This window comes from Xenopus laevis, chromosome 8L (assembly GCF_017654675.1).
Source record: "Xenopus laevis strain J_2021 chromosome 8L, Xenopus_laevis_v10.1, whole genome shotgun sequence".
Taxonomy (NCBI): domain Eukaryota; kingdom Metazoa; phylum Chordata; class Amphibia; order Anura; family Pipidae; genus Xenopus; species Xenopus laevis.
The window spans coordinates 60,010,680-60,037,054 of record NC_054385.1 but is presented as its reverse complement, the minus strand read 5'-3'; the positions used below and the strand labels follow the sequence as shown (position 1 = coordinate 60,037,054).

Genomic DNA, 26,375 nt, shown 5'->3' with positions numbered 1-26,375 from the left:
AGATAAAGTAGGAGTACTGTTGGGTAAAAAAGGTAGCTGTTGCAAGCAATGTTAGTTAGCAGCAGGAAGGGTCTGCTTAGCATTGTCCCATATTTTAAGGGGGTATTGTTTCATGGGAGGAGAGGGTTATTCTTTACAAAGCACTGGTGTGGTCCATCTAGAATATCCAGCAAAGTTTTGATCACCAGTACTATAAATGGACATTGTTGGCATCGAGAAAGTCCATAGGACAGCAAACAATCTGAAAAATATGAAGGGTAATTTTTTGTTTAGTGTTATATGAAATGTCCGTTACAAGTGACAATTTGTCCTAGACTAATACAGACTAGACCATGCTAAAAGTTTGTTTTATGGCGAACTATCCATTGAACCCCCTTCAAAATGCAGAATTAGATTTGGATATGTTGATCTGGTAATGAAATCCTTTCAGACTGGTCACTTTTAAGCTTCATTAGGGATGGTATAGTTCATTTGACTGCACAGTGTCATTCCTGACTTAAAGGGATACTGTTATGGGAAAATATGTTGTTTTTTTTCATAATGCATCAGTTAAAAGTGCTGCTGCAGCAGAATTCTTCACTAAAATCCATTTCTGAAAATAGCAAATAGATTTTTTAAAATTTAATTTACAGGGGGCTAGACATTGTCAATTTCCCAGGAGCCTCCAGTCATGTGATTTGTGCTCTGATAAACTTCAATCACTCTTTGCTGCTGTACTGCAAGTTGGAGTGATATCACCCCCCCCCAGTAGCCTAACAACAGAACAATGTGAAGGTAACCTTTACTTTTGATGATTATTTTTTAATCAGTTTGGTCTTAAAAAAAAAAAAAAAAAAAATACAAGATCCTCCTGAATCTCAAGGGAGTATGATGGTCAAACCAAATATCTTTACATGGTCTTCAGTTATGCTACTGTCAGTAGTACAGATCCATATTATTTTGGATTTGGCAAAATACAGTATCCTCCAGAAAAGATTTTGCCAAATTCATGAACAAATACGAACTAGCCTTGATTCTATAATGAGGTTTGCTGAAATCCTGATCTGGCATTATTCAGCTGGTGAATCACTCATGAAACATCCTGTGCAAATCCAGAAGAGTCGACTTAAAACCTCCCTGTGTTAGAAATAAAAATAACCTGACACCTTTGGCTCCAAGGTGACATTCTGAGAAACAAAGCTTCCTTTCAGTTTTAAAGACAATGCTTTATGGGTGCAGGTGTAAGGAGCTTGGGAAGTTGGCACGTGCCCCTTCATGTAAGCATCAACATCTTGCTTAATGTAGAGCGACTGGTATACACAGAGCTGTATATTTTTACAGCACATTAAACATGCAGGCAACAAACATTGCAGTAAATAACTATGTAAAATTATAAACATAAAATGCTGAAGCGATGCTAGCAACACCTAAAATTCGCAGGTTTGCTTATCCCTGTTCCAAACAAAACAAAAATCACAATTAGATGTGATGACAAGGTCTTTCAAATGTTTTCCCCATTTGTCCTGTAAAGTAGTTACAGGTAGAACCCAAAGAAAATAAAGGCCTGCCCCCACTCATTTCCCCTGTAGCAGTAGTCGCTTATACCTTGCCAGAATATCTTAGTGCTGCTCTTTATTTGTTCTAGGTAGTTTCTCAGGCACGCAGACTTGCATTTGAAATAATGAACTGTATAAGTAAAACTTGCACTTGAATATGTGTGTCTGCTATAGCCGGGATTTGTCTTGGTATATGAGCTTCTTAATCCCTCAAACTGGAAAGTCCTGAGTACCTTTGTCTAGACGGACAGATTCCACAGCTCCTCCTGCTGCAGCGGAGCATTATAACTGGCAGTATGTGGATAAGTATAGCTGCTGGTGACAGGCTGATCATCTTGATGGTGTAAGCTGAGGCAGTATGGCTACATAGGAAACTTTTTCCAAATATTACACCCTAGGGCCAGCTCCAGACTGGCAGCTGTCTTACAATGTTTAAATACAGCAAGGGAGTCTCCTGTCTAGTGTTCAGAAAATAAATTCTTTCTTTTATATACTGCACAAGAGCCATCTTGCCTAGAACATGACCATATAGGGCTCAAAATTAAATTTGTGACTTAAAGCCATAATGGTGTTCAAGACTCCCTGTGTAATGACCTTAATATCTGTATAAGTGCCTAATCGGTTTAGTGCTGTCTTGTACAGATTAGTTTTTGTAAATACAAAATGTGTGTAGCACAAATTACCCAACACTTCATATCTTTCAGGGCCCATTAATTGAGTATTAAGTTAAATTTGTTAATCCAATTTTTCTTACAATGGGAATACATAAGGGTATATTTATCAGAGAGTGAAGTTAGAGATCACCACAGTCCACTAGTGTGATATTCCTCCACTCTCCATTCATTTCTATGGGATTTTTACAGGCATATTTATCAAAGGGTTAACTTTTACTTTCACCCATGGATAAATACTCTTTTAAAAATCCCATGGGAATGAATGGAAAGTGGTGGAATATCACACTTCGTGGACTGTGGTGATCTCTAACTTCACTCTTTGATAAATATAACCCATAGAGTTGGGGACTTAGACCATGAACATTTTTCAGTACACTGAATTCACAATTTTTTGAACCACAGCTCCCAGCATTCTCCAATTGATGATGCCTTTATTATTTTCCCCCTAGAGTGGACTTGTAGTATATTTAACCGTAGGTCTCTTCTGATGGACTCTTGTTTCTTTTAAGAACACAGAATGCCCCCGAAGATCACATGCTCCGTAATTTCCTAGCAAAACAAGCTTTCCATTATGACGACAGTACTTCTAAGGCTAAATTAACTCCATATGTAAGCATGCTTGTATTTATTTAAATTAGAATATAAAACGCCCTCTCCCCTGCTAAGGAGACACCAGCACGGCATGAGCTGTTAAGATGTATCAAAAAAGCCATAACTTTTGTTCATTTCTTGCATCTGTCTCCTCGACCTATGCATCCAACATGTGTTCGCTGTAAAATCACGCAGATTTCATGATGACTCTTGTGTATTCCTGAATCATAAAATGTCCAAATATGTAATAATCATAGGTAAAACCGGTGTTAATCTAATTGAGGCTGATGTTAAACTCATGCTCTAACATTCGAATGTGTCGCACTTTAAATGGCTTCTTTGCTGGAGGTGTTGTTACTAGTTTAAGCCACTATTTAGAGCAGTGTTTTGGAATGTCTTAGGATAACAAACTCTATCATTTCTTCCCATTGAGTGTACAAGCCACATTTTTCTCCAGTGACTGCACCTTCAATAGCTGCTTTCAGCAACATGCTTTTCAGAGAGAAGGCTAAAGTCATGCCACTGGAATTTTATTTTTCCTGCTGCCCATATTTAGCATTTAAATAAGCTTTTATTTAGGTCTGCAGATAGGCCCCTAAACCATAGCTTCAATAGGAAGTGCCGGTTTGTATATTTACAGCTATAGCTGGAGTTACCATGTTAAACACTGGCAATACTGGTTGAACACTGTCTGAGATTATGTGTGTAATATATGCATGTATCTGTGTGTGTGTGTGTATATATATATATAGTCCAAATGTAATATATCTTGCAACTAGATATGGGCATTTGCAGCTGAACTTTATTCTGTTGCACATATTTTGCTGCCTAGTATAGAAATAACCCTTTTACTTATGTATGAGACCTGAATAAAATGAGATTAACCTGGAAAGAGTTGCTTTATATATTTACTTAAATTGCGTAATGTTTTTATAGATTGTATATTTTTCTAAGAGACAGACTGTCCTCTCTCAAAGACAGTCATTATAAATCATCTGAACTGTAATGCTAAGCATCCAAGTAAGAATTATACTACTTGCACTACTACTTCTATGCTCCAGTCTATTACCTAGAACAACTGTTTTTTTCATTTACAGTCAACTAAGCACATGCATGAACCATTTGCTTTGTTCATAAACCTACTAAATGAAGGAAATGTTTGACAAACAGATATATCTATATAATTTATAAGTACACCACAGTATAACATAGACATTGCTCAGCTCCTGAATTACTTTTCCACTCTTGGGCTATAAGGCTGGCTACATCACCCAATAGCTTAAGTTAACTATTTGTGTAATATTAAATTAGCTTGGTTTCTCCTTACAAGTCTGTCTAGTCAGAGCTGCAAGAACCGCTTCATGTTCCTATGTAGTCATATATTTGTTTCTGCAGATTGATGCCTACTTCACTGTGCTATGCTCATCATGTGAGTTGATGAATAGTACAGTGATCATTTTTTCCCCTTTTAAATAATTCTTACATGCATTTCTTTATGTAAATTTCATTTTTATACATCTGTTTTCAGAGTGTAATTCACCCTTGCCAGCTTTCAGTCAATGGGGCTTCATTTTTCACTATAAATAGACATTAAGTTCCGAGACCCCAGTGAGTTACCTCATGTATTTTCTTGGAAGGAAAAATGAAACCTAGCGATCATCCGGAATTTGACAGTGATTAATATTTTGTTTTGTGATAGTGATTTGCTTGGAAGCAATTGCTAATGTTGTAACGTTAAATGATCGCTGGTATAAGACACCACTTTATTCCTAGTTTAGTTGGCTTTTTTTTGTCCTTTCAAGTGTTCTACATGAGTTATTCCAAGATTCTTACATTGTCTGCACTTGTAATAAAATGGTGTGTATTTTCATAGTTTCCACCCAGCTGATATTGGGAGTTTCCATTCCTCTTAATGGGAGAAAGTTGTTTTTTAAATATTGAGTTAAAATGTAAGGTTACCAAGCTTACAATATGTTTCATTACTGTACGAAGTGCTTGAAACCACATTTGCCGTTTCCTTTTGACTAGTGTTTTCAGGTCAAAAGACACCTGGGACATATTCAGGATTTGGATTTGGGCAGGCCACAAAGGCCTGGGCTTAGGGAGTCAAAAATTTGGGGCTTGCTGGCTGAATCTGAACTGGGGATTTGACAGTTGCTTGAATCTCTTGCCCATTCAGTCACCATTAATGCCAATCGGTGAACGCACCAGCAGCAGTGGGGTGTAAGTGAAGGAAGAGCGGTATAAGCGGGGAGAGGGTGTGAGTAGGTGCTAGCAGTCGGGGGAATGAGTGGTCTAGGACCCTGGCTATATTGAATAAAAAGAAGATGGCAGACCGTTTTTTCCAGACAAACGAAAGGTTATCCCAGATTCCCACCCTACCTCTCCTAAATGTTAAAGGGGTTGTTCACCTTAAAACAACTAGTTGTTTTCAGATAGATTGCTAGAAATAACTTTTTCCAATTACTTTCTATTTTCTATGTGTCACCATTTTTCTAATATTGAAGTGTAAAATGTAATTTATCACATTCCAAAGCAGCTCTGGAAGGGGGGGTCGCCGACCCTGTATACTATTCTAAATTGATAAATTTAGTTGATACATGTATCATTGTCCCTGCTGAGCAAAATCTCTGGGTTTCATTACAGCCAGTTGTTAGAATTGATACAACAGTTGCTAATACTCCAGAGATGCTGCTAAGAAACGTATCGACTCAATGTTGCAAAATTGCAACAGTTCAGAATCTGCGCCTGAATTACTGAGCTGCCAGACTCAAACACCAGAGACAGGAACATTCGACATAAAACTTAGATTTTGAAAAAACAGTAAAAAATAAATAATGGAAAGTAATTGAAAAAATTTTTATTCAATATATTTATTTTATAAATCTTTATTTCTGGGGAGCAATCTGAAAACATCTGAACAGAAAAAAAGTATTTGGAAGGTGAACAAACTCTTTAATGCACCATTGGTCACAATAAGTTCTTCCCTCCAAAATATGTTGTGTTACTCCTTTAAGACTCTCCTTGCAATTTGTGGCAAGTGCCTACCATCTAGGAGGTCTGTGCTACCATTGCAAAATTATGAATTTTAATGAAAGTGTGGCTATAATGCTAGGCTCCTTCCCCTACCAGCTGAAATTCGCTCTTGTGTATCATTAGCCTAATCTCTATTTCTTGCTTACTATTGTATTCAGATAGGTTCAGCAATGGTACAGCAAGTGCATTTATGGCAAAATGGACTTAATTACAATTAAATCACCCATTTTGTTTTGTGGGGAGGCCAGGGGAGTTTATATAATAAATGATTACCTCGGTAGGCGTAACCCATCACTGTATACATGGATTTTCATTATATAGTAAGGCAAATTCTCTGCAGCTTTTCGTGCCAAGTTGTTAAACTGAACCCCTTTTCACAAAAGGTATAAATCTAGGCTTGGCACATTTTTACCAATTTGTATATACCTATTTGAGCAAGAGTGCCTCTTCAAGCTCAGTGACATTTAAAAACAACATTTGTTTTAATGACAGACATGAAAAAGGTGTGGCATATTTAAACAGAATCATCAGGAGACCACAATCCATCCCTTTGTGTAGGAAGAACAATCTGATATCAACAGCAGGTGTGGTTTCTTTGCAATCTGTAACAAGCTTTTAATATGATAAGGGAGAAGGACACATTTGGTGCGCATAAACATGTCGCAATAGATAAGCCTGGTTTGTCGCTTTTCAAACACTGGAAGCCTTTTTGTACTCTGGGCTATAATCCTACAAGTGTTTTTATTACTTTTCCTTGTGTTTGCATTGTTAGTGAATTGTTAACTTTGCTTTTTCTACTCCGGAAGAATATAAAGGTCACATTGGTGGTTACAAGTTAAGGAAATGTAAGGTCACTAAATGCATGCTGCCACTGGATCTTGGAGCATTTGTGCATGTCCTGTAAACTTATTAGCAGGACAATGTGTATTTAAAACTGTTTGTGCAGGTTCACGGAAGCAATTTTCCTTTTAAATACTCTGTAACAACTTCCGTACCATATTGTTTTCTGTAGCGCAGAGGAAAGGCACAAAGCAGAATGACTTTACCCCCAGAATCGGGCTTGCTATGACTACATTTATTAAAGCAAATTTTAGAAGGGTGAAATCTCTGTCCTACGAATCACTGCTCAAAATCCATTAACAGAATTTATTTATTTTTTTCATTATGATTAAAGCTTGTTGGTAAAGTCTACTCTGTATGTATGATGGACCGGCCAGTAAAAGTGTCACTTTTTTGTGAATATGCAAAACTGTGAACACCCTAGAGATGCTGATTTTGGCTAACCGGAAATAAAATAGAAATACTGGTACCACAATTTCTTGAGATCATTAGCACTGAGATGCCTTGTTTGGAATTTTTGGCATATAGTGAGCAGAGTTTTGGATCAAAGCAAAGATTTGTGGTGATCAGTGCACCCAAAAATCTGCTCTCTCTCTCACTATATGCCAAAATTTCCAGACAAGGCATCTCAATGCTAGAGGAGTTTTAGGTATATGGCTCACCATGCATATCTGCTTTCAGGAACTTGGTGGTCAGAAGCAACCTGCCAATGATCCTGAGTTATGTGGCATTGTTTCAAATTGTCAACCCTAAAAGTTGTGGGGCTTACCTGAAAATGGGCTTATTGTTCTACATGTTGGGCTGCATAGTTAGAAGACCTGCCCTGGCTGCAGACACTTCTAAATCCCATATATGGGTGCTGCATATGACAGATACTGCTGCTATCATTTGTGGGAACCCTCGGGAGCACCAGTGTATGTTATATTCTACTAATATAATTTAAATATAATTTAGTGTATGTTATATTCTACTAATATAATTTAATTGCCATGTTGAAATTGCACTGCTTTAACTGTTTTTTCCAGTAAAAAAAATCAGCATTACCTATTGACCATAAATGCTAACTGAAACAAAATGTTTATAGATTTTTGTATCTCCATTTGTAATTTATACCATTGATGTAGAACACGATTGGTGCCTCTCCTTATTGCTTAATGGAGTTCTCCTTTCACCTCCTCAGGTAAACCCAACGCCACAGTGTGTGAAAGCTATGCTGAAAATGACCTATTGCCCGTACTGCAGTGGACTTGTCACAGTAAAGCCTTGTAACAATTACTGCCTGAATGTTATGAGAGGCTGCTTGGCCAATCCCGGAGACCTGGATACTGAATGGAACAACTTTATAGGTGAGTTGCATATAAGAGAAGGTTCCGCTGGCAGTTATTTTAGTCTTGCCTTTCAGAACAAGAATATTGGAAGGATAATTCAAAATGGTCATAAAACCCTCCACTAGTGGAGTACTCAATCTGATCCATCTGCTGAGTTGTCAGCCTTTATTGGGCCACTTTTAGTCTGCAAACAGGTCCTTATGCCTCTACTGTACCTTAAAGGGATATGCTCTTCAGAAAAAACTTGCTCAGGGCACCAGACCGTCGCCTTTATTTTACTCATTATGTCAGACTTGGGCTTAAATGCAGAGGTGGGGCTTCATTTTTTTTTATATATATAGGCATCCAATGTTTGCCCTCTTAAACTGCGCCCAATGCATGAACTTTTGGGATAACAATGTGTATTATTAATGGGGTGGTTCACATTTCACTTAACTTTTAGTATGTTATAGAATGGCCAATTCTAAGCAACTTTTCAGTTGATCTTCATTTTTTTAAAATAGATTTTCAATTATTTGCCCTTTTCTTCTGACTCTTTCCAGCTTTCAAATGAGGGTCACTGACCCCATCTAAAAAAGAAATGCTCTGTGCAGCTAAAAATGTTATCGTTATTGCTACTTTTTATTACTCATCTTTCTATTCATTCCCTTTCCTGATCATATTCGAGTCTCTCGAAGCAAATCAAGGCATGGTAGCTAGGGAAATTTGGACCCTAGTTACTTGAGTGCTAAAATTGCAAACTGGAGAGCTGTTCAGTAAAAAGCTAAATAACTCAAAAACCATGAATAATAATAAAAAAAAAATTAAATCCAATAGGCAATTGTCTGAAAATAAAATTCTGTACATCATACTAAAAGTTAATTTAAAGATGAACAACCCCTTTAAATACAGTAATGTTTTAAATTTGTATGGAAAGATTTACTTGCATGCCATTTCTGTTTCCTTTCTGGCAAATTACTGAAGGCTTTATGATAGGAATTCTACATATCTTAAGATCAGAGACCATTTTCACAGTACATAGCATGAATCCATAACCCATTACTTCATTACAATGTACTACATTGCTGCTTTGAACTGCCTGTGACTTATTTAAGGATACAAATAGTTTGACACCCTATACACCAAAGATATGATAATGCTTACACAAGGTGGAATAAATGGATGGTTTGGATTTTAACCTATAAACTATAATAAAATATCAGAATGCTGTTAAAGCTTGCCATATAAGTGAGTGTGCAAGCAGTGCTTGTGGTGTTCTATTTACTTTCTAAAGGAGATTGGCATTGAGTTTTCATTCCCCAAGACAATGACCAATGTTAATCCTTTCAAACACGCCATGAATTTTACTTAGTGCTTTCATTAATTTCATCCAGTTTCAAGCCTGCTTTATCCGCTTTTAGTTAGTTCTTTTGTTCTAGGAGTAGATTTCCTCCAGGGTTCATGCAACATCACTAAATGCTGATATCGTAAGGAAAACATTTACAATTATTGAATCTTTTTTACAGTTAAGATGGGTGGCGTACAGCTTGGTAGCCATAGAATGCAAAAACTTGCATATTTTCCTATGGGGCTGTGAATGAACAGGACTTGGGGTTTTATAATGACCTCATTTATATTTATACATGACCATATGTTCTGTAATCTGCCTCTTTTTTGAAAGGGGAACAACCCCAATTCATGAAACTGTCCCTAGATAATATGGACACACACAACAGTAACTTCAGTCCCCACCAATGCACAATTTATGGAACTGTGGTTTGCGTGCATTTGCAAGAAATTCAACGAACCTTATCAAATCCGCACCTTCTTCTAAGCTCTCATTATGACTCAATAACAAATTGGGTAGAAGCAAAGAGGAGCCCTGGACTTGCCTTCTTAAAATGTATTGTTGAGTGCAGGGGAACATGCATACTATTACTAATAATGATGATAATAATAAAGTATCTGTCAATGTTCACAATCCAGAATTCCCCTTCTCTGTTTCCTGCATAGAGAAACTCGTTTTAGCAGGTACATTTTTGCTTCTACAGTATTTCTATTAATGGGTAATTTTATTGCCTGACAAAATTCCAGCTGCCCGCAGGGACACTGTCCAGATAGTTGCAGGAGATGTGATCCATCCCGGATGTCCCTCAAATAAAGCACTGTATTGTGCATGCACACGTTATTTTAATGAGCTTATTTCTCTGTGCACTCTTGTCAGTGCCTAACTGCTACAGTTGAATATATTCTTGCAGGCCAATTATTACTCTTCTTATCCTTTATAGCTCCATTTGAGAACTCGGCTGGAGGCCGAATACGTTTTCTGTATCGGCAATCAAACGCAGAAAGCACATTCTTAGGCTGTGAAACCTACAACTCCATGGCACCCAGGCAAACAAAAGGCTGTGATTCGTACAGGATTCCCATGGTGTTGTGTATGGCCTGAGTAACTCAGAGTTTACAAAGACACCAAACAGCCTGAAGAATTGGGGGTTTGTGCCTCCTTTTAAGCCCTCACAAACACATTACTGATCTGAGTCCTTTCCTGGTCAGTGAGAGAATATAAAATTATCACAAGTATTTCCCCACCATAGACAAGCTCTATTTCACTTAACATGTCCAAGGTACTTTTTTTTTTTAAAAAAAGCAGCATTTTCATCATTTTATTTCTAAACCCCCCCCCCCTCCTCTGATATTAACTATAAAACTATTTGACAACAGCCAGTACGTTTGGCTTGTGAGCTTCTATTTGCCAGCCTCCGTTTGCTGACACATCAAAAGGATTTTTTCTCCACCGTATCACAATGGTATATTCATGCCATCAGCCTTTGCTCAAGGATTTGAAGCAAGTTTTTATTGAAGACCATCACAAAAGTCCAAACCTTTTGTTTTATTACATTTTCTTGCCTTCAACAAAATATGCATTTAGTCAGATTCCTGTCTCCAGGTCAGATCAATTGAATTCCTCAGTTGAAAGGCTTTGTTATTCCTATTGAGACTTGGTGACATGCTGGGAAAGCAGCTTTTTGTCCAAGAGTTCAATTTCTCTCTGTAATCTTAAACTTGTTGCATTTTTTCTTATACTTTTTACATTTTTTTCCAATTAATATATGGAAACATTAATATGCATATACATATTCTTTTTGCTGACAGGGTAGCTGTTCTCATGATTTGTGGTTAGTTATTCTGTAGACTACACTAATCGCAAAATAATGTGGATGATCTGATAAAGCTATTTATAAAGAACATTTACTTCCACTGAACTAACATAATTTATTGTGCTCTGTTTTTATTTAGATTTCTATACCTGTTTTGTTTTTTTATAGGATTTTGACAAAAAATGAACTTCAAATATGGGCAACATCAATAGCACCCACCATGATCAGTCAGATAGGTGTTTGTATCTACATATCCAGACATAATCTAAGCGATAACATAAATATTCTGCTATTCTTGATATGATATCTCCTTATTTTGCTTGAAGCCCTCAAACTCTTTCCAGCTGTGTGAATGTGCTGCTGGCTGTTAACTAATACAATATTCAGATGGTAGACCAACAATTGAATTCCTACTGCTATTAAGTGACCATTAGTGTAAAATAACTTTTTAACATCAAATATTTTATACTCTTGTTAAGGAAAAAATGTTAATGTATTTCTGGGATAAATCAGTATTACCATATCCCCTGTATGATGTTTTGCATCTCTTTGTTTAGATTCCATGCTATTGGTAGCAGAGAGACTGGAAGGGCCATTTAACATCGAAACTGTCATGGACCCCATTGATGTGAAGATCTCTGACGCCATCATGAACATGCAGGAAAACAGCATGCAAGTTTCACACAAGGTTTGTGTCTAGAAAATATACCATTGTAATTTCTACAATAACATATAAGTATCTAAAAATATCAGGGAAAAGATGCATACGATGAGAAAAGCACAGTGGTTTCTATCGTGCAAAAAAAAAAAACTGGCTAATACTAATTGGGTATTAATGCAAGTAATAATACAGAGGAAATAAAATATGCCACAATTTCCTAAAGAGTAAATGTACCATTTCAATGAGAAGTCTGTTGAAGAGACTCTCTTTTTTGGGAAATATATATTCAGACATCAGCCATTTTGGGTTCAAACAAATCCTAACCTATGTGTCTGTTGGCATGAGGCCATGCTATTTCTTTAAGTGACAAAGTTATCAATACTACCTTGCATCCAAGTTTTTATTGGGGTTTTTTCAAGTTAAATTACAGCTTTTGGTAAAAGCCTTATATATACTTTAAGTAAAAAAGTTTTTACATTAACACATAATGACATTAATAATCACATTGCATCCAAGAATTTTAAACAACACTTGTGGCCAGAAATGGCAAACTTGTCATTCAACCCAGTTTTAAAATCTCTACAAAATGATCTGCTTTTAAGGTAAAATTTCAAATAGAAACCGTTTTTCTAACATGTGAATGTACGACAAAACTTTAGAAATGGCCAAACTATGTGAGCATTTAACATATGTTTAGTATTGCAAGTGCTGATTTTTCATGAGCCTGGTTGTGGAACACTGTATTAATATTAGAGATCATTGCACATAATACATTTTTGTCCCCTTTTGCAGGTTTTCCAGGGATGTGGGCAACCCAAACTTTCACAGGGAAGACAAGCTCGCTCTGTTTCTGACACTAACTTCAACATTCGCTTTAAGGCGTATGGTCCTGAGGAACGACCAACCACTGCAGCTGGCACCAATTTGGACAGACTGGTAAGAATCTTTTAGCTGTTGTAATTTGTTTTGGTAGCAGTACTTCCTCACACATTGCTGAGCATTATTTGAGTTTGGATAAGAGTTCATTTCAAGTAATCGTAAACATTTCAGTCATGTCTGTACTATATTCACTGCAATCCTCGGTACAACTCATTCTTCTATAAATTGTTGGTGATAATCTCAAGCCTGTGATAACAGAACTGCAATGGGTGCAACATTAGAAAGTATAGATAGCATTTGAGAACTGTATGGTGTAGATGGTGCACACAACTGGGTCCCAGATCATAATGATACACCCAAAATAAAGGCAAACTAGCTTGATGCTGAGTAAAGCTGCTCCAAAGGTACTTGGCTTTTTTTTTTTTTTTTAAAGCATTCACCAGTCTTAGAATAGAGAAAGTTAGAATCTCACAATACTGTCAGAGATACACTTAAATCTTAAATTCTCAGATATTTTATGCAGACATATGTATTCTTTCATTCAATGAGAAACAGTTTAATATACATAATACACATAAAGAAACATGGTGAGATTGTTTATCTTCTCATTCAGGTTTCAGATGTTAAAGAAAAGCTGAAAACCGCCAAAAAGTTCTGGTTGTCCTTGCCTGGCAGCATCTGCAAGAATAACTGGACCTCAGGAGTCAGTGAGGATGATTGTTGGAATGGAAGTGAAAAAAACAGGTTTGTGTAATTTTTTCTCCTATACTGAAATTTTATTGTCTTGAAATGTTGCGTTATGTAAATAGTGATAGAAGTTAATGTTTGGACACCAAGTTGAAATGTAGACCGTCAGCTTCTTACAAAATTTAGGGCAATTTTCCAGTGAAGCTTGTGCAGTCTGTGTTTGCCATTCTAAATATAGCTAGCAGACACTACAAGCTGCTGAATGATACTGGGAGTTGTAGCAAGTTAGTTAGTGGGTTTCTGCAAAGTATAGTCCAGATCTACAGTCAAATCCCTCTTTGCATTCCAGCAGTATAGAAAGAACCAATTTTCTGTTCTGTTAAATAAATCAACAAGTAGTTCTACTATCAGTACCACACCTCAGAAAAAGTACCCAAAATACAGCCTGAGCAGTGGGTTGATAATAAAATACAAGTAATAGTTTCTAAATTCAAAGTTTGAAGTACCAGCTACCACTATATCATGTTCTTTTCCTCTGGCTTTGTTTTACCTAGCTTCTATTAAGGCCTGGAGTTTTAGCCTTGCTCAAGCTGCCATTGTCTAAGACTGTCTGGACAAGACCTTCCAATCATTAATTATACATAGTGACTACCCCCTGCTATTCCCATAGCCGTCGTCAGCATAGCCTCTCATTGCCCGTGCTGTGGGTAGCCCAGAACTGCATGTCCCTGCTTTCTAGTTAACATAGATAAATAATATGATTTTAGGCCTATTATCTGAAAATACAAATCATAAAGTTCAATTATGATAAAAGTATTGGTAATATGGGATTCTTACTGCAAAGCAAATGTAATTGAAAAACTTAGGATAAACCTGCCTCAGATCTTTGTTTAATACTAAAAAAATAGAAAGTTCCTTACAATCTTTAAGATGGCACCAAAAAAAGATTAATTTATTGAAAAATGTATTAAAGTTCGATTGGGATATCTGGTACTTTTCTACCATTTTCCAGCAGTTACAAGTTTTATCAACCTTTACCTGATTATTTTTTTCAACAATTGTGCTAATTTATCAAAGCCTGTCTTCCTTTTCCCAAACTGATTTTCAATTTAGATAATGTTCTCCAGCTATGAGCAGCTGTATTCTGTTTCCATAACGGGAATCTTGCATGGCTGTGCATAGTTTTATTAGGGAACCTATTCTCAAACCTACCAAAAAAAAAAAAAACAGATCAGTCTCTTATAAATCCTCCCATAAGCCTTTGCAGCGTTGACCTTAATTATTTGTTATTTAAATACACAAAAATATGCATATTTTCTTTTTTTTTTAAAGCTCTTGTGCAAAAAAAATGTATATCTGCTGCATCATTCTTGATCTAAGGGAGTTATGTAATAAAAGGTGCATAGTTTGCTACAGGTCTAGTTATCTATAGCAACCAGTAAGCAGCCAGCGTTTGTTGGTCACCGGTTACTGGATCTTCACTAGATGTATCGCAAAATACTAAACTGTCTTGTAGCTTATGCTGTTTGTACCTTGTTTTGCAGGTATTTGTATGCAGTGATTGGCAATGGTTTGGCCAGCCAGGCAAATAACCCTGAAGTACAAGTTGACATCACAAAACCAGATATAGTCATTCGTCAGCAGATCATGGCACTGCGCATCATGACAAATAAAATGAAGAATGCTTATAATGGGAATGATGTGAACTTCATTGACATAGGTACGTATTATATCCATTGCTTTTCCTCAAGAGCTATTGGAAGAATATTTAATAATGGTCTAACCATTATTGTGCTTGTGCTTGTGATTAGCAGTTGACGAAAGCAGCGGAGAAGGAAGTGGCAGTGGCTGTGAGCCCCCAAAATGTACTGAAGAGGTTGATTTCAGCATAACAGATAAGGTTATGCCGAAGACTGGAATCATTAATTTTGTCGAGAAGACACCTTCTGCAGCCTTTTCCAACAGGGCTTCACTATTAGTGCTTATTCCAAGCATTTTATTCTTGGTGAGGCAATGGAGATAATGGACGATATTGTTAAATACTAGCAAAAGACATTTTTTTTTCAATATCAAAACGCACCTTTCCTTTAATAACATCAAGTGACTTGACTTTGGTACTGGAGAAAGGTGTATTGTTTATACTATATTGCCACTCCTTCAAGATTTGGATCACCCTCCGTGACTGTCATGAGGGATAAAAGGAATTACCATCTGTCCACTTTCACTTCAGGTTATTGTGGCAAACAGACATGTACATAAAGTTTTGTAGGTAGCTCAACCTTAGCATTTTTTTCACATTTCCATAAAATTAATCCCAGGGTCACACATTCATATGTAACATTTATGCTTTTTTTATGTGATATGTACAGAAGCTATTTTTATTTATCATTTTATCTTTTGGAAAACTGACCGTGCAGCCAGCAGAAAAAAAAACAAAAATATACTTCTTTTAGTAAAATCTCCTGTTATGCGTCATTAAAATTGCTTTCTGTATTGGGTGAAGAAGAAGAGACATGATATGGCCTTTAGCTATGTAAATCTGTTCAGATTTGACCAAACGTCAGTTTTTCAGGACCACTGGAACAGGTTAACCCTACCTTACAGTTGTGAGAGATTTAAAAAAAAAAAAAAAAAAGGCGTGTGGTCAAATTCTATTTTACAATTGGCTTGATCCAACATTACTATTTTTTGTAATCGGTCGGTTTGTAAGAATGTTACCAAATTGATTTATCTGGTCGTTCTGATAGTAATGTGTGAAATATATCTGGAAAATTGTATAGATTCATGGTGCAGCAGTTCTGCAAATACAGGCAACACTCACATGCTTAGCAGGTGGTGACACAATTATATTCAGACCTAAACAAGTCTGATTGTTGCCAAAGGGTACTGTCCAGGTGAATAAGGTAGCAACTATTCCAATTTTAGTACTGAAATACACCCAAGTGTTCATGTATATAAACCAAGCAAAAAAGCCAAATTACTTTTCTATCTGTATTATGAATGTGTAGATTTTGCTCAAACCTGAATTTGAAGCAATTACTGGCTTAGAATCCACTTCCTGCTTTTCATTTAAAGGTACTGTTGCTGAAAAAGGTACATTTCAAACATATGAGGCCTTGTAGCCTAGTCCGTATTTACCTCCTCCTCATAATTCAGAAACATGTATTTATTCATATTTCTTTCCATAAGAGCCTTGTATTTTAAACTACTCATATCGGCGATGGATTTTGCCAGCTTAGACTTGCGTTACAAGGAACATTGTGTTTCTTTTACACATCATCCCCCACCTTAGCATCAGCATATAGAAGTTCTAAACCTTCATTTTTGGGATTTATTTATTAAAACGGTAATAGACTGAACATTTGTAGATTTATTTTTCTTTAGGTGGAAAAAAATAGAAAAAAAAGTCTTTTGTATGGGTTAAGAGGTTGTAAATAGCTTTAGCTGAGATATGAGAACGTGGGAAATGTGCTGACAAGTAGTAACTACCTCTCTTCTGAGGAATTTCCTTTTTAGCTTTGAGAGCCATTATATTTGATAGATACGAATCTGGTCTCCATAATGCAACAAGACAAGTTATTCCTGCAGATTTTATCCTTTTATCCTTTTTTTTTTCAACTATGGATTTTTAATAGGACCTAGAGAGCTGCTTAAAACAGAGATTTTGACTCTGGATTTTATGATGCCACCAATCTGTTTCAAACCTAGAAATCGGCTTTTTACCACTGGCTTTTCTAAATGCTTAAATTATGTTTTTGCACCTATATTTCTTTCCTGTTTGGTTCTTCAGCTTTTCTAGAGGTCTAGGCATGTAACTCGAGCTTTATCTTTTTATGCAAGAATGGTTTTTAGTGGCGGCAGAGTTCTCTTTGGAACACAGAGGATTAAACTCAGCTGGCAGGCCAGTATCGTAGTTATAGAGGTAACTCCTTTGTTTTGTTTTTTTGTCCCTTCTATTGTGTTTTAATTGCATATTTCACTGAAATATTTCACCTTATTTCCAAAAGCTAAGAGAATCTCCATTCTAGTTTTTTTAAACAACTACATTGTATGGGCATTTAATTGGCGTTTATGGAGGTTGCTTTAGAAATGCTTTCCATTTAAAAGGAGCAGTGATTCTCTAGAGCTCAGTCAACCAGCAGCAAAGTTGACAAACAAACCTTGAGTATTTGTGTTGCAGTTTAATTTTGGGGAACATTGAGAGATATAAAGTCTGCAGTGCCCTGTAGCAAATCACACTACGGTCTGGAGAACAACATATTTTGCCCATTTATACCTGAATAAACACACACACAAAATCCCTTTATTAAAATAAATTCACAAAATGCACATTTTGAATTGTTTTTGTGACTTTGCTGGCAGTGCTACAGGGCCTTTTCAGAACCAGCCTGGTGAAATGACACTACAAATGATCAGCCCTTTAGGCATAATGGATAAATGGACCACACACTATTTTGCAATGTTTAGAAATGCTAATATTTAGTTAAGCGATGAAGGAAAAGCAAGTAGTCTATCAATCTATGAATAAATTAGGTATGAATATAGAATTGTATACATGTATAATCCAAGCGTGCATATGCACAGTGTTGACATTTTCTACACATGTGACCACATTAATATCATGGTCTGTTGCTGAGAGACACATGCACGTTGCCTTATGTGAATATGGTTCATAGTGCCATATTTTAGTCAAAGAGCCTGCGTGTGAATGAAAATACAATGCAGCGTTTTAATACTGTGTATTACATATCTTTTGCATTTGAGTCATACTTCTAGCTACAACTGTATAATTGTTACTACAAACTTCTGTATTAATGGAAAAGTTTGATGCATATCCTTCATTGATTCTATATTCATGGCCGCCAGAGGGAAATACACTAGACAGCAATAGGGGGGCTTAAATATTATAAATACCTGGTCATTCTGCCTTATTACTGTGTTTTTAATAAATGTGCCTTTTCAATGTAGACTTTTTTTTTTTTTAACTTGTTTTGCGCTTTCCCTTGTCTGTCATCCCTAAAAACCTTTTTAAGGATTAAGTCTGTTTTATATCTGTTGTATATGTACAGAGCTTTGTGGGGCATAACTTTTGTGGTTACCTATAAAGCCATATAAGAAAATGTGGTTTGCCTTTTACTTGTTAATGTCATTTTGTTTTTATTTTGTTACCAAAAATGTGTATTTGTAAAATTCTGGAGACGTTCACCCCCATTGTCCAAATACACAAGAATTACAACCACAAATGTAAAAGGCGTTATTGGCCATCCCCCGCATTATGGAAAATATCCATGCACTAAAAATTGAGAAAAAAATTCTGTCCTTTGATTCTCCCCACAGAGGGATCGCCCTTTTACCGAATTTGTTTGCACAAACCAAAATCTGACAAAGTTACTTAGTAACTATAAAATAATTCAGTAAAGGAGGACTACTGGCCATTATATCGTTTTGTAATTATTTCGTTTTTTTCAGCAATGATATAAATGGACATAGGTGGCCGTGAGTATGTTGTTTGTTGGGGGAAGCCGTGGTTCTTTCTAAATTATATAAATGTATGTAATTATATCTTGGTTCTGTTTCATAATTGGGAATCTCTTTGATCTTTCCGTCACCGTTTTTTTTTTTTTTTTTTTTGTAGATATATAACTGTTTTTTAATTTACAGCTTGTTTGTTTTGTAAGTTTAGGTTAGTTTGGAGAGCTATTCCTTTGTTGGTAACCAATTTTTATTTAACCTTTTGTAAAGAGCTTGTCTGGGGATGGTGGTCTAAAGCCACCGTAAATAGGAAAATGCCAGCTGAATGTTAAATACAAAATAAGTGTAATATTCACAGATATATAAGTAAATGCCTCCATACTTACATTGTTTGAAATTGTTGGAACCTATAATTGCTGCTTTTCAGTGAGCTGGGGAAGCATTTCTGCTGTGCATTCTGTGCATCCTGCTATGTTACCCACTAGGGTTCACTTATATGTTAATGGAGAGGTATGTAGAGCAAAGTTGCTACCCTCATTTTCTATTCTATATCATGTTTTCCTATATATTCCATCAGAGCTTGGACATTATATAGTAATATATATTTCTGATGTTTTTAGCATTGTCAGAAAGGGCCTTGTCAGTATTTAGGGGCCGCATCTCTTATTTCCAGAAAAGAAGTGGTGACAAAATGTCTAGAGATTAGTTATGGCTGCTGAACACTGACATTTCATTCTGTACCACAGTAGACTAAGTGGGATCCAATTATCCCTGTTACAAAGAAAAAAACCAGGCTTGAGATAACAAAATTTGGCTACATTGTACAGCCGTTCTTTTCCTTCAAGCGTTTACACTGTGGAATTTGGCTACACTGTACAGTCGTTCTTTGCCTTCAAGCATTTACACTGTGGGTTACAAAGGGAACATGGCTGCTTTGTTGACCTTTCTGTGCTTTCAGCAGACAGCACTTAGTGGGGAATACAACATCATCCTTTTCTGCAAGCACACCTGTTCTCCAGTAATCGAGCTAAATAGCAAATAAAATCTCTAGGCACCGTCATGAGAGGGTAACACTGATGCACTTGTTACTTTGTGCCCCCCCAAGCTTATCTTGAAGTTTTACGGAAGCATTGATGGTATTGCTTACAATTACAATTTAAAAGAACAAGTGAAGAAACTTCCAGTTTACTAGGCAAAGTGTTCATTTAAGTGGGGCATGATGTTGCAGAAATGGCAATAACAAATCCATAGCCTTACACTCTGCCTTCAAACCCCGTAACGCCAATGACAATTGAGGCTAAAGCGAGAATTAGTTTTTATACTTCCGTTATGATGCTATTAAAGGTTTTTGTAATAGTTTTCTGCGTTTACCAATCAAATTGTTTCATTTTTTCTGTTAATGGGCTGTAATTTGCATGTCCTATAACCTATTTTTTTCTGATTTACCATTGAAACCCAGACATTATGCTCCAACAAACAGAAATAAATTGAAAATTACACCATTTATTTGTGTCTCGTTATTTTGTATTTCTGTGCAGATAACATCAGAGGTAGTCTGTGGTCACTCTTTCTTCATTCTATTTGGTTCTCCCACTGTTACTGGTAAGAAGACACTGTCGAGGTTAACTTCTGACATAAACATTTACTTTTATTTACATTTACAATTTACATATGACCAACAACTTATTAGTCCACAAGAAAGAAAGAAAGACTCCAAGTAGAATCATTTGTGTAGCACAACCCACATGAAAGTATATTGTGTGAAAAAGTCAATTCATATGTGGAACATTTTTGTACTCTTAAGGTGAATAGCCCCTTAAATAAGTAGCAAGACAGTGCAGCACAAACCACCCAATCCTGATGGTCCATTTGGTATGGACCTTTTAGGGCTCAACAACATGATCATAGATATGACAGATTTTTACCCCAAATTTTAGGTTGCCTTCAGAGTTTTCCCCAAACACCTGTAAAATGCTTGAGACCCTCCAAATTTTTAGAAGCCTTTGGTTTAGGAGAAGGGGTAGTTTGGGACTTAGTACTATCCACTTTTTCTAGATCATCAGCCTGTTGGAATCTTCTTCAGGGACAGATAACCTCCCCCCTCTGTAGAGTGAGATAGAAATGTTGTTGTTTTTTCTGTTAACATGGCTTATACTTAACACATTGTAAAACTTTGCAATTTTGTTAGTTTGCTTGACATTGAAAGCTTTTTTAAATGTTTTTCTGCTACCTGGAGCTGGATAATCTATTGGACTTCATCCACTGACAACTCCCTATGGATGCTATTATGTGGACATTATGGACTTTACTTGGTCTTTTTTTATGCACCACCTTGAACCTTCAATGAATGTCCAATTCTGACTCTGTCACGCTCACTCATATTGTACATTGTTAAAGGACAAGGAAAGCTGTAACACCAAGTCTCTAGTATCTAATAGATTTCCCATTAATGTACCTGATCACTGACTTAGTTCTTATATCTCCTGCGTTACCCTCTAATAGAAACTAATATCGCTCTGTTACAGACACCATGTTTCCTCTCATCACGTCATTAAGATGGCTGCTGTAAAAGATATGTGCATGTGTGAAAATTCAGACGTCTGCAGAGCTGGTAATTCATACTGTTGATGAAGTCCAGAAGGCTGCAGGCAAGCCAGGGAATGAAGCAAGAATAGTAGATAAGCAAACACCTATCGGCGCAGAGCAAAACTTAGTATTAAGGACTTGCCAATCAGTGTACTTCCTGCTTTTGTCGCGCATCACCATAGAAACTTGTTACTTCGTTGCTATTGGTGCGATGGGGTATGAATGTTGGTGAGCACTCCTGCTCACAAAGTCCAAAAGCACGCTCACAATGTGCCGCTTACTAATTACACCTTGTGCGCATGCTCCAGTCATGGTCTTGGTAAAGGAGAGCTGCATCATGGGACTTTTTTTTTTCCTCTTAGTCCGATTTTTTTTTTTTTTTTCTAAAATGAGATTGAATAAAAATGTAGTACACACTGGAGGTATGCCTTTCAAATGAGAACTCTTTATACGCCTTTCCTTGTACTTTAAGCATTATTTACAGTATACGCTATGCCCATTTCACTATTACTGTATATTTAAGCGGCAGGTTAACTTTCCCATGTTAATATCATGTTTCAGTGGATCATTGTCATCCACCAACCTGTAGCTGTTTCAGTATATTAATATTGTTTCTATGACTGCAGATCACCACTATTATGGTGCTATCTTTGTACTATTTGGGATAGTAAACTGTGTGTATTTCTGTAGCGCATCACTACTTTAATACTATTTTTACTGCAATACATTGTTAATACTTTACTTTATGCTACCTTGCCGCTATTCTGTATTATAATGCTGTGCTTTATCACTTCATCTCCCCATTATCATGGTATTATCTGTTATTTGTGGTGTGCTGCTAAAGCAGTGTAGCATAAAGGTGACCATAGATGCACAGATAATATCGTATAAAACAAATTTTTGTACGATATTCAGTGTGTATGGTGGGAAAAGAGCTGACCACAATTGGCAGAAGACTTGGATATCGGTTGGCCTTGTCGATCAGGCTGGACGGAAAATTTTGATTGGGTGCCTTTGAAGCCACCCAAGCTTCGGCCATTGTTAGTGCTGAAGCGCCAGATACAGGTAGAATTCTACTATTTCTACCTGTTTATCTGACAATTCAACTCTACACGTGTGTATTGAAACTAATGATCTTTCTTGGAAAGATCTTTTCCAAGAAAGATCGTAATTGTTATGTCTATGGCCACCTTTAGGCACTGTTCCCCAATGTGGGGCTGCTGGCCATTTATTCTTGTTTTGCTTGAAGCACTGGTCACAGGCTAATCGCAAAGATTTCCAGGCCGGATATCCCCAGAGACGGCTTCCTCCACCGCCCCCTCCCTCCCACAGGGTTATGCGCATCCTTTGTTCATACCAGAGCATTTATGCCTAGTTCATATGCTCCGGAATACAGTATAGCAAATTTCTTATGCGGGTGGGAGGCATGCTGTCCTTGGCCCAGGCATTTGTGGCATTGCCACAAATCCAGGCCTGAAGTTCTTATTGGTTGCTTCTGCTCCAGGTAAATGTAGCGACATTTATTACATATGGCACTAATTGTTTTACCAACCTTTTCTAGCAGGTTATCTGTTTTGGTTCTTTTAGCTTTCTCAAGGTCAGTGACTGTATCAACCAAAGAAAATGAAATAGCTTGATAAAAAAAAGTTATCTCAGAATTAATTTGTTTGCCGTTAGCCTTTAAACTTGTCAACCATATTTGTCACATGACTTGGGGCAGCTGAGAAAGGTAAGAGAAAGTTAGAGAAAAGGGGCAGGTTAGAGAAAGGTAAAGCCCTAAGAAACCACAAATGAAAAAAAATATCCAAATTATCCAGAATATCAGGCTAAATGCTGTTTAAAAGGGGTTGTTAACCTTTAAAGTAACTTTTAGAATGATGTAGGGAGTGATATTCTGAAACAATTTGCAACTGGTTTTCATTTTTTATTATTTGAATGTTTTTCGAGTGATTTCGCTTTTTTTTCAGCAGCTCTCCAGTTTGCAATTTCTGAAAAAATCTGATACGGTCCAAATTAATATAGCGACCATGCATTGATTTAAATAAGAGACTGAAATATAAAAAGGAGAGGACTTAATATAAAGAGGATTAATAAAAAGGAACAATAACAAATTTGTAGTCTTACAGAGCATTTTTTATAAAAAAATTAATAAAGGCCAACTGAAAGGTTGCTTAGAATTGGCCACTCTATAACATACAAAAAGTTAACCTAAAGGTGACCCATCTGCTCTAAAGTGACTTTCCCCATAGCCTTTGGCCTTATTTTTAGTGAAAATGAATTTTGACTGCAGTACGCAGTAGTCATGAGAGCCAGAATGGTTTTGCTAAAATAAGAGCAGACACATTTTCTATAAAACTCTTGTCTTGTGGCTTAGACACTGAAAAGTTTGCCTTTAGTAAGGTGTTATTGCAGAGGTCCTATCATCTATTCTCTTTTACTACATGACACATGGAACATATAACTATACTACATCAATTTTGTTTTTAACAGTCAACTAGATTTATGAGAACCGAGTGTGAGAATTTATATCCTGCACTTTAAGCTCCTTGAATGCTAGCATGTTTGAAGATTACTGTATCCCTGCTGGAAGAAAATGACCTAGTTCCAAAGTCATTTGCCGATAATGTCTAAGATGTTTGTCTTCTGTTATCATGCCCAAGACTTGTCTTCTCCTGTGAAAGTGGTTTTGGGTGGGGTTGTGATGAATAGGTTATTCTGCAGCTGCATGACCCTCATTTCACTTCTGTTTTAAAAATACTTTTCTTTTCCATCAAAAACATTTTTACACGCTCAGCCTTTTATTAAGCAGTAACTACGAACCGGGCAGTTTATTTGTGCAAAAGGAGTGGTGCTGCATTCCTGTTTTATCATTGTGAAAGCTGAAGCTGTAATGTGGAACTTCTAACATTTCGATGGATTTAAAAGAGGGACAGAGAGGCCCCAGTGTTCTGAACTCTGCTTGTTCAGCTTTTTCCATTTGAAGGTTTTATACCTTCCTCAGCCAGGTCCAAGCAAAACATTTTTCTCAGGTGCACTGTCTAGCACTCCGCTCCTAGGGGCTTACCGCCACCTCCACAAGAAAAGCTCATGCATAGAAAGCATATTAATGCCAAAAACCAGATCTCATCGCCCTTCACAAAATCATTTCTTCAATTCAAACCATTTTTTAACCAATTAAAAATAAATGACCAAAGCAACTTGTCATATTTTGAGTGATTCCAGCACATGGTCTCCCTACCTTTCTACAAGGAGAGATGAGTCCCACCAGGAGCGATTCTAGGCCTAAAGCCACCTGAGGTGTCTTCCATCATGCTACCCTCCGACCCCGTGCTTAATTAGAAGAGCCAAATTTAATGTTTACTAGGAAAATGCAGTTCTTAAAGTTACAAGGGGCATCTTTTTGCCATCCCTAGTAATTTGTAGAGCGCTGCTGTCTGAGGCCGGACAGACTTGAATTGCTAAGGGAGGTTAAGTGTGAGTTTTTAAGATACATAAATAGTGCTATAAACAATATTCTTCAGTAAGCTGTGGTTAGAGATGATGGAAATTCATGGGAAAATGTAAAAACTCTGCAAATTTTAATGGTTCGCCAGCCAGCAAAGAAATCATGAATATAGAGCTGAAAAATGTTTTGTGAAATGTTTGAATAGAAATAAATAAGTGCAGTTTTGTGTGCCGGCATCATGATTCAATACACATAATTTTTTATATATACTAGCGGTAGAGAGGTTCTGCCTGAAATATTAATATCAATTTATTATTATTTGGCACAAATTGTTATATTGAAATAAATCTTTCTTTTCAGTTGTGGGCATGTGAGTTTAGACAAGTGTAAGGCTTTTTGCATACCTCTGTCTCCATTTAATAAATAGGTCTCATCGTCAGTATCACTTGCATTGAACCCATTTGTTCTGCTCTGAAATTAGGGGGATAACATTTTGATTAGGTTCACTCATTTATCTTAATGAGTAGTGCACATTGGGGATCATATATCGACACTGGGCAAATTTGCCCATGAGCAGTAACCCATGGCATCCAATCAAATTGCTGCATTCATTGTTCTACTTGCAGCTGGCTTTTTAAAGTTAATTATGGGTTGGTTGCTATGGGTGACTGTGAATGTGCAAATTTGCCCAGTGTTGATAAATGTGCCCTGTTTTCTTCTGTCCCACATTTTACATTTTCCTTTCCAAATACAGATGCTGGTTGAAGTTGTGCTTCCAACTGATATTTATTTTTAACCTTTACTCTTAATATTAACCTTCATTGTTGACTATATCCAACAAAACTGGCTAAGTCCCTTTCCCCACTTCTACTTAGGCATTGTGCATCATTTTAGGGCATTGACATATGGGGAGATTTCAGGTGCTTTAGTCAACATCAGTCTGTAAAGCTCACATTCACCCATCCTGTGGATTTATTGTTGATCATTGATCTCCTGCTACCATTACTTCTAGGATTCTTCAAAGACACACAGGGCATATTCAATGTCCTTGCTAAAAACGATCCCCTAAATTTCTTGTGGAGTATAATTACACTTATAAATATTTACTATTGTTGAAGATGCACAACAGATCATGTGAAACTCTGCTGGGTAGCCTCCCCGCCACTTCTATGAGGAGATTTCTGTAAAATACATAACCATGGCTTTTTTTTTACTCAGACACCCTAAATTAGATAGGTATAGATCTAAATACAGAAACTCTGATTAGTGATTTAATTTATCAGCACACACCTTTTTTTCCCTAAAGAAATTCCTCTTAGGAGCTAATTGGCTGCATGTATACCGCATGTTTCCACCATAAATTTCTTTAACTATACATCAGTTTTTCCCACTAAGAACTGTGAAAATCCCATACAGCAGGGGAATAGCAAAAGCTCATGAAATCCAGATGGTGCTACATTTCTTTGCCTTTTAAATGTGCCCGGTGCCCCACTAATACACT

General features: G+C 36.7%; 1 protein-coding gene across 2 annotated transcripts in view; it reads left to right on the top strand.

Moving 5' to 3' along the window:
* Nucleotides 1–20,347, top strand: part of gpc4.L (glypican 4 L homeolog) — a 65,026-nt gene extending 44,679 nt beyond the window's left edge. Inside the window, exons 4-9 of one of the 2 annotated variants that reach the window (XM_018228786.2) lie at nt 7,857–8,022; nt 11,702–11,832; nt 12,598–12,741; nt 13,298–13,428; nt 14,916–15,091; nt 15,186–20,347. In XM_018228786.2, coding sequence (XP_018084275.1) covers nt 7,857–8,022; nt 11,702–11,832; nt 12,598–12,741; nt 13,298–13,428; nt 14,916–15,091; nt 15,186–15,394 — 957 coding nt within the window. In that variant the 3' untranslated portion in view covers nt 15,395–20,347. 2 annotated transcript variants of the gene reach the window in all.
* The last annotated feature ends 6,028 nt before the right edge of the window (nt 20,348–26,375 follow it).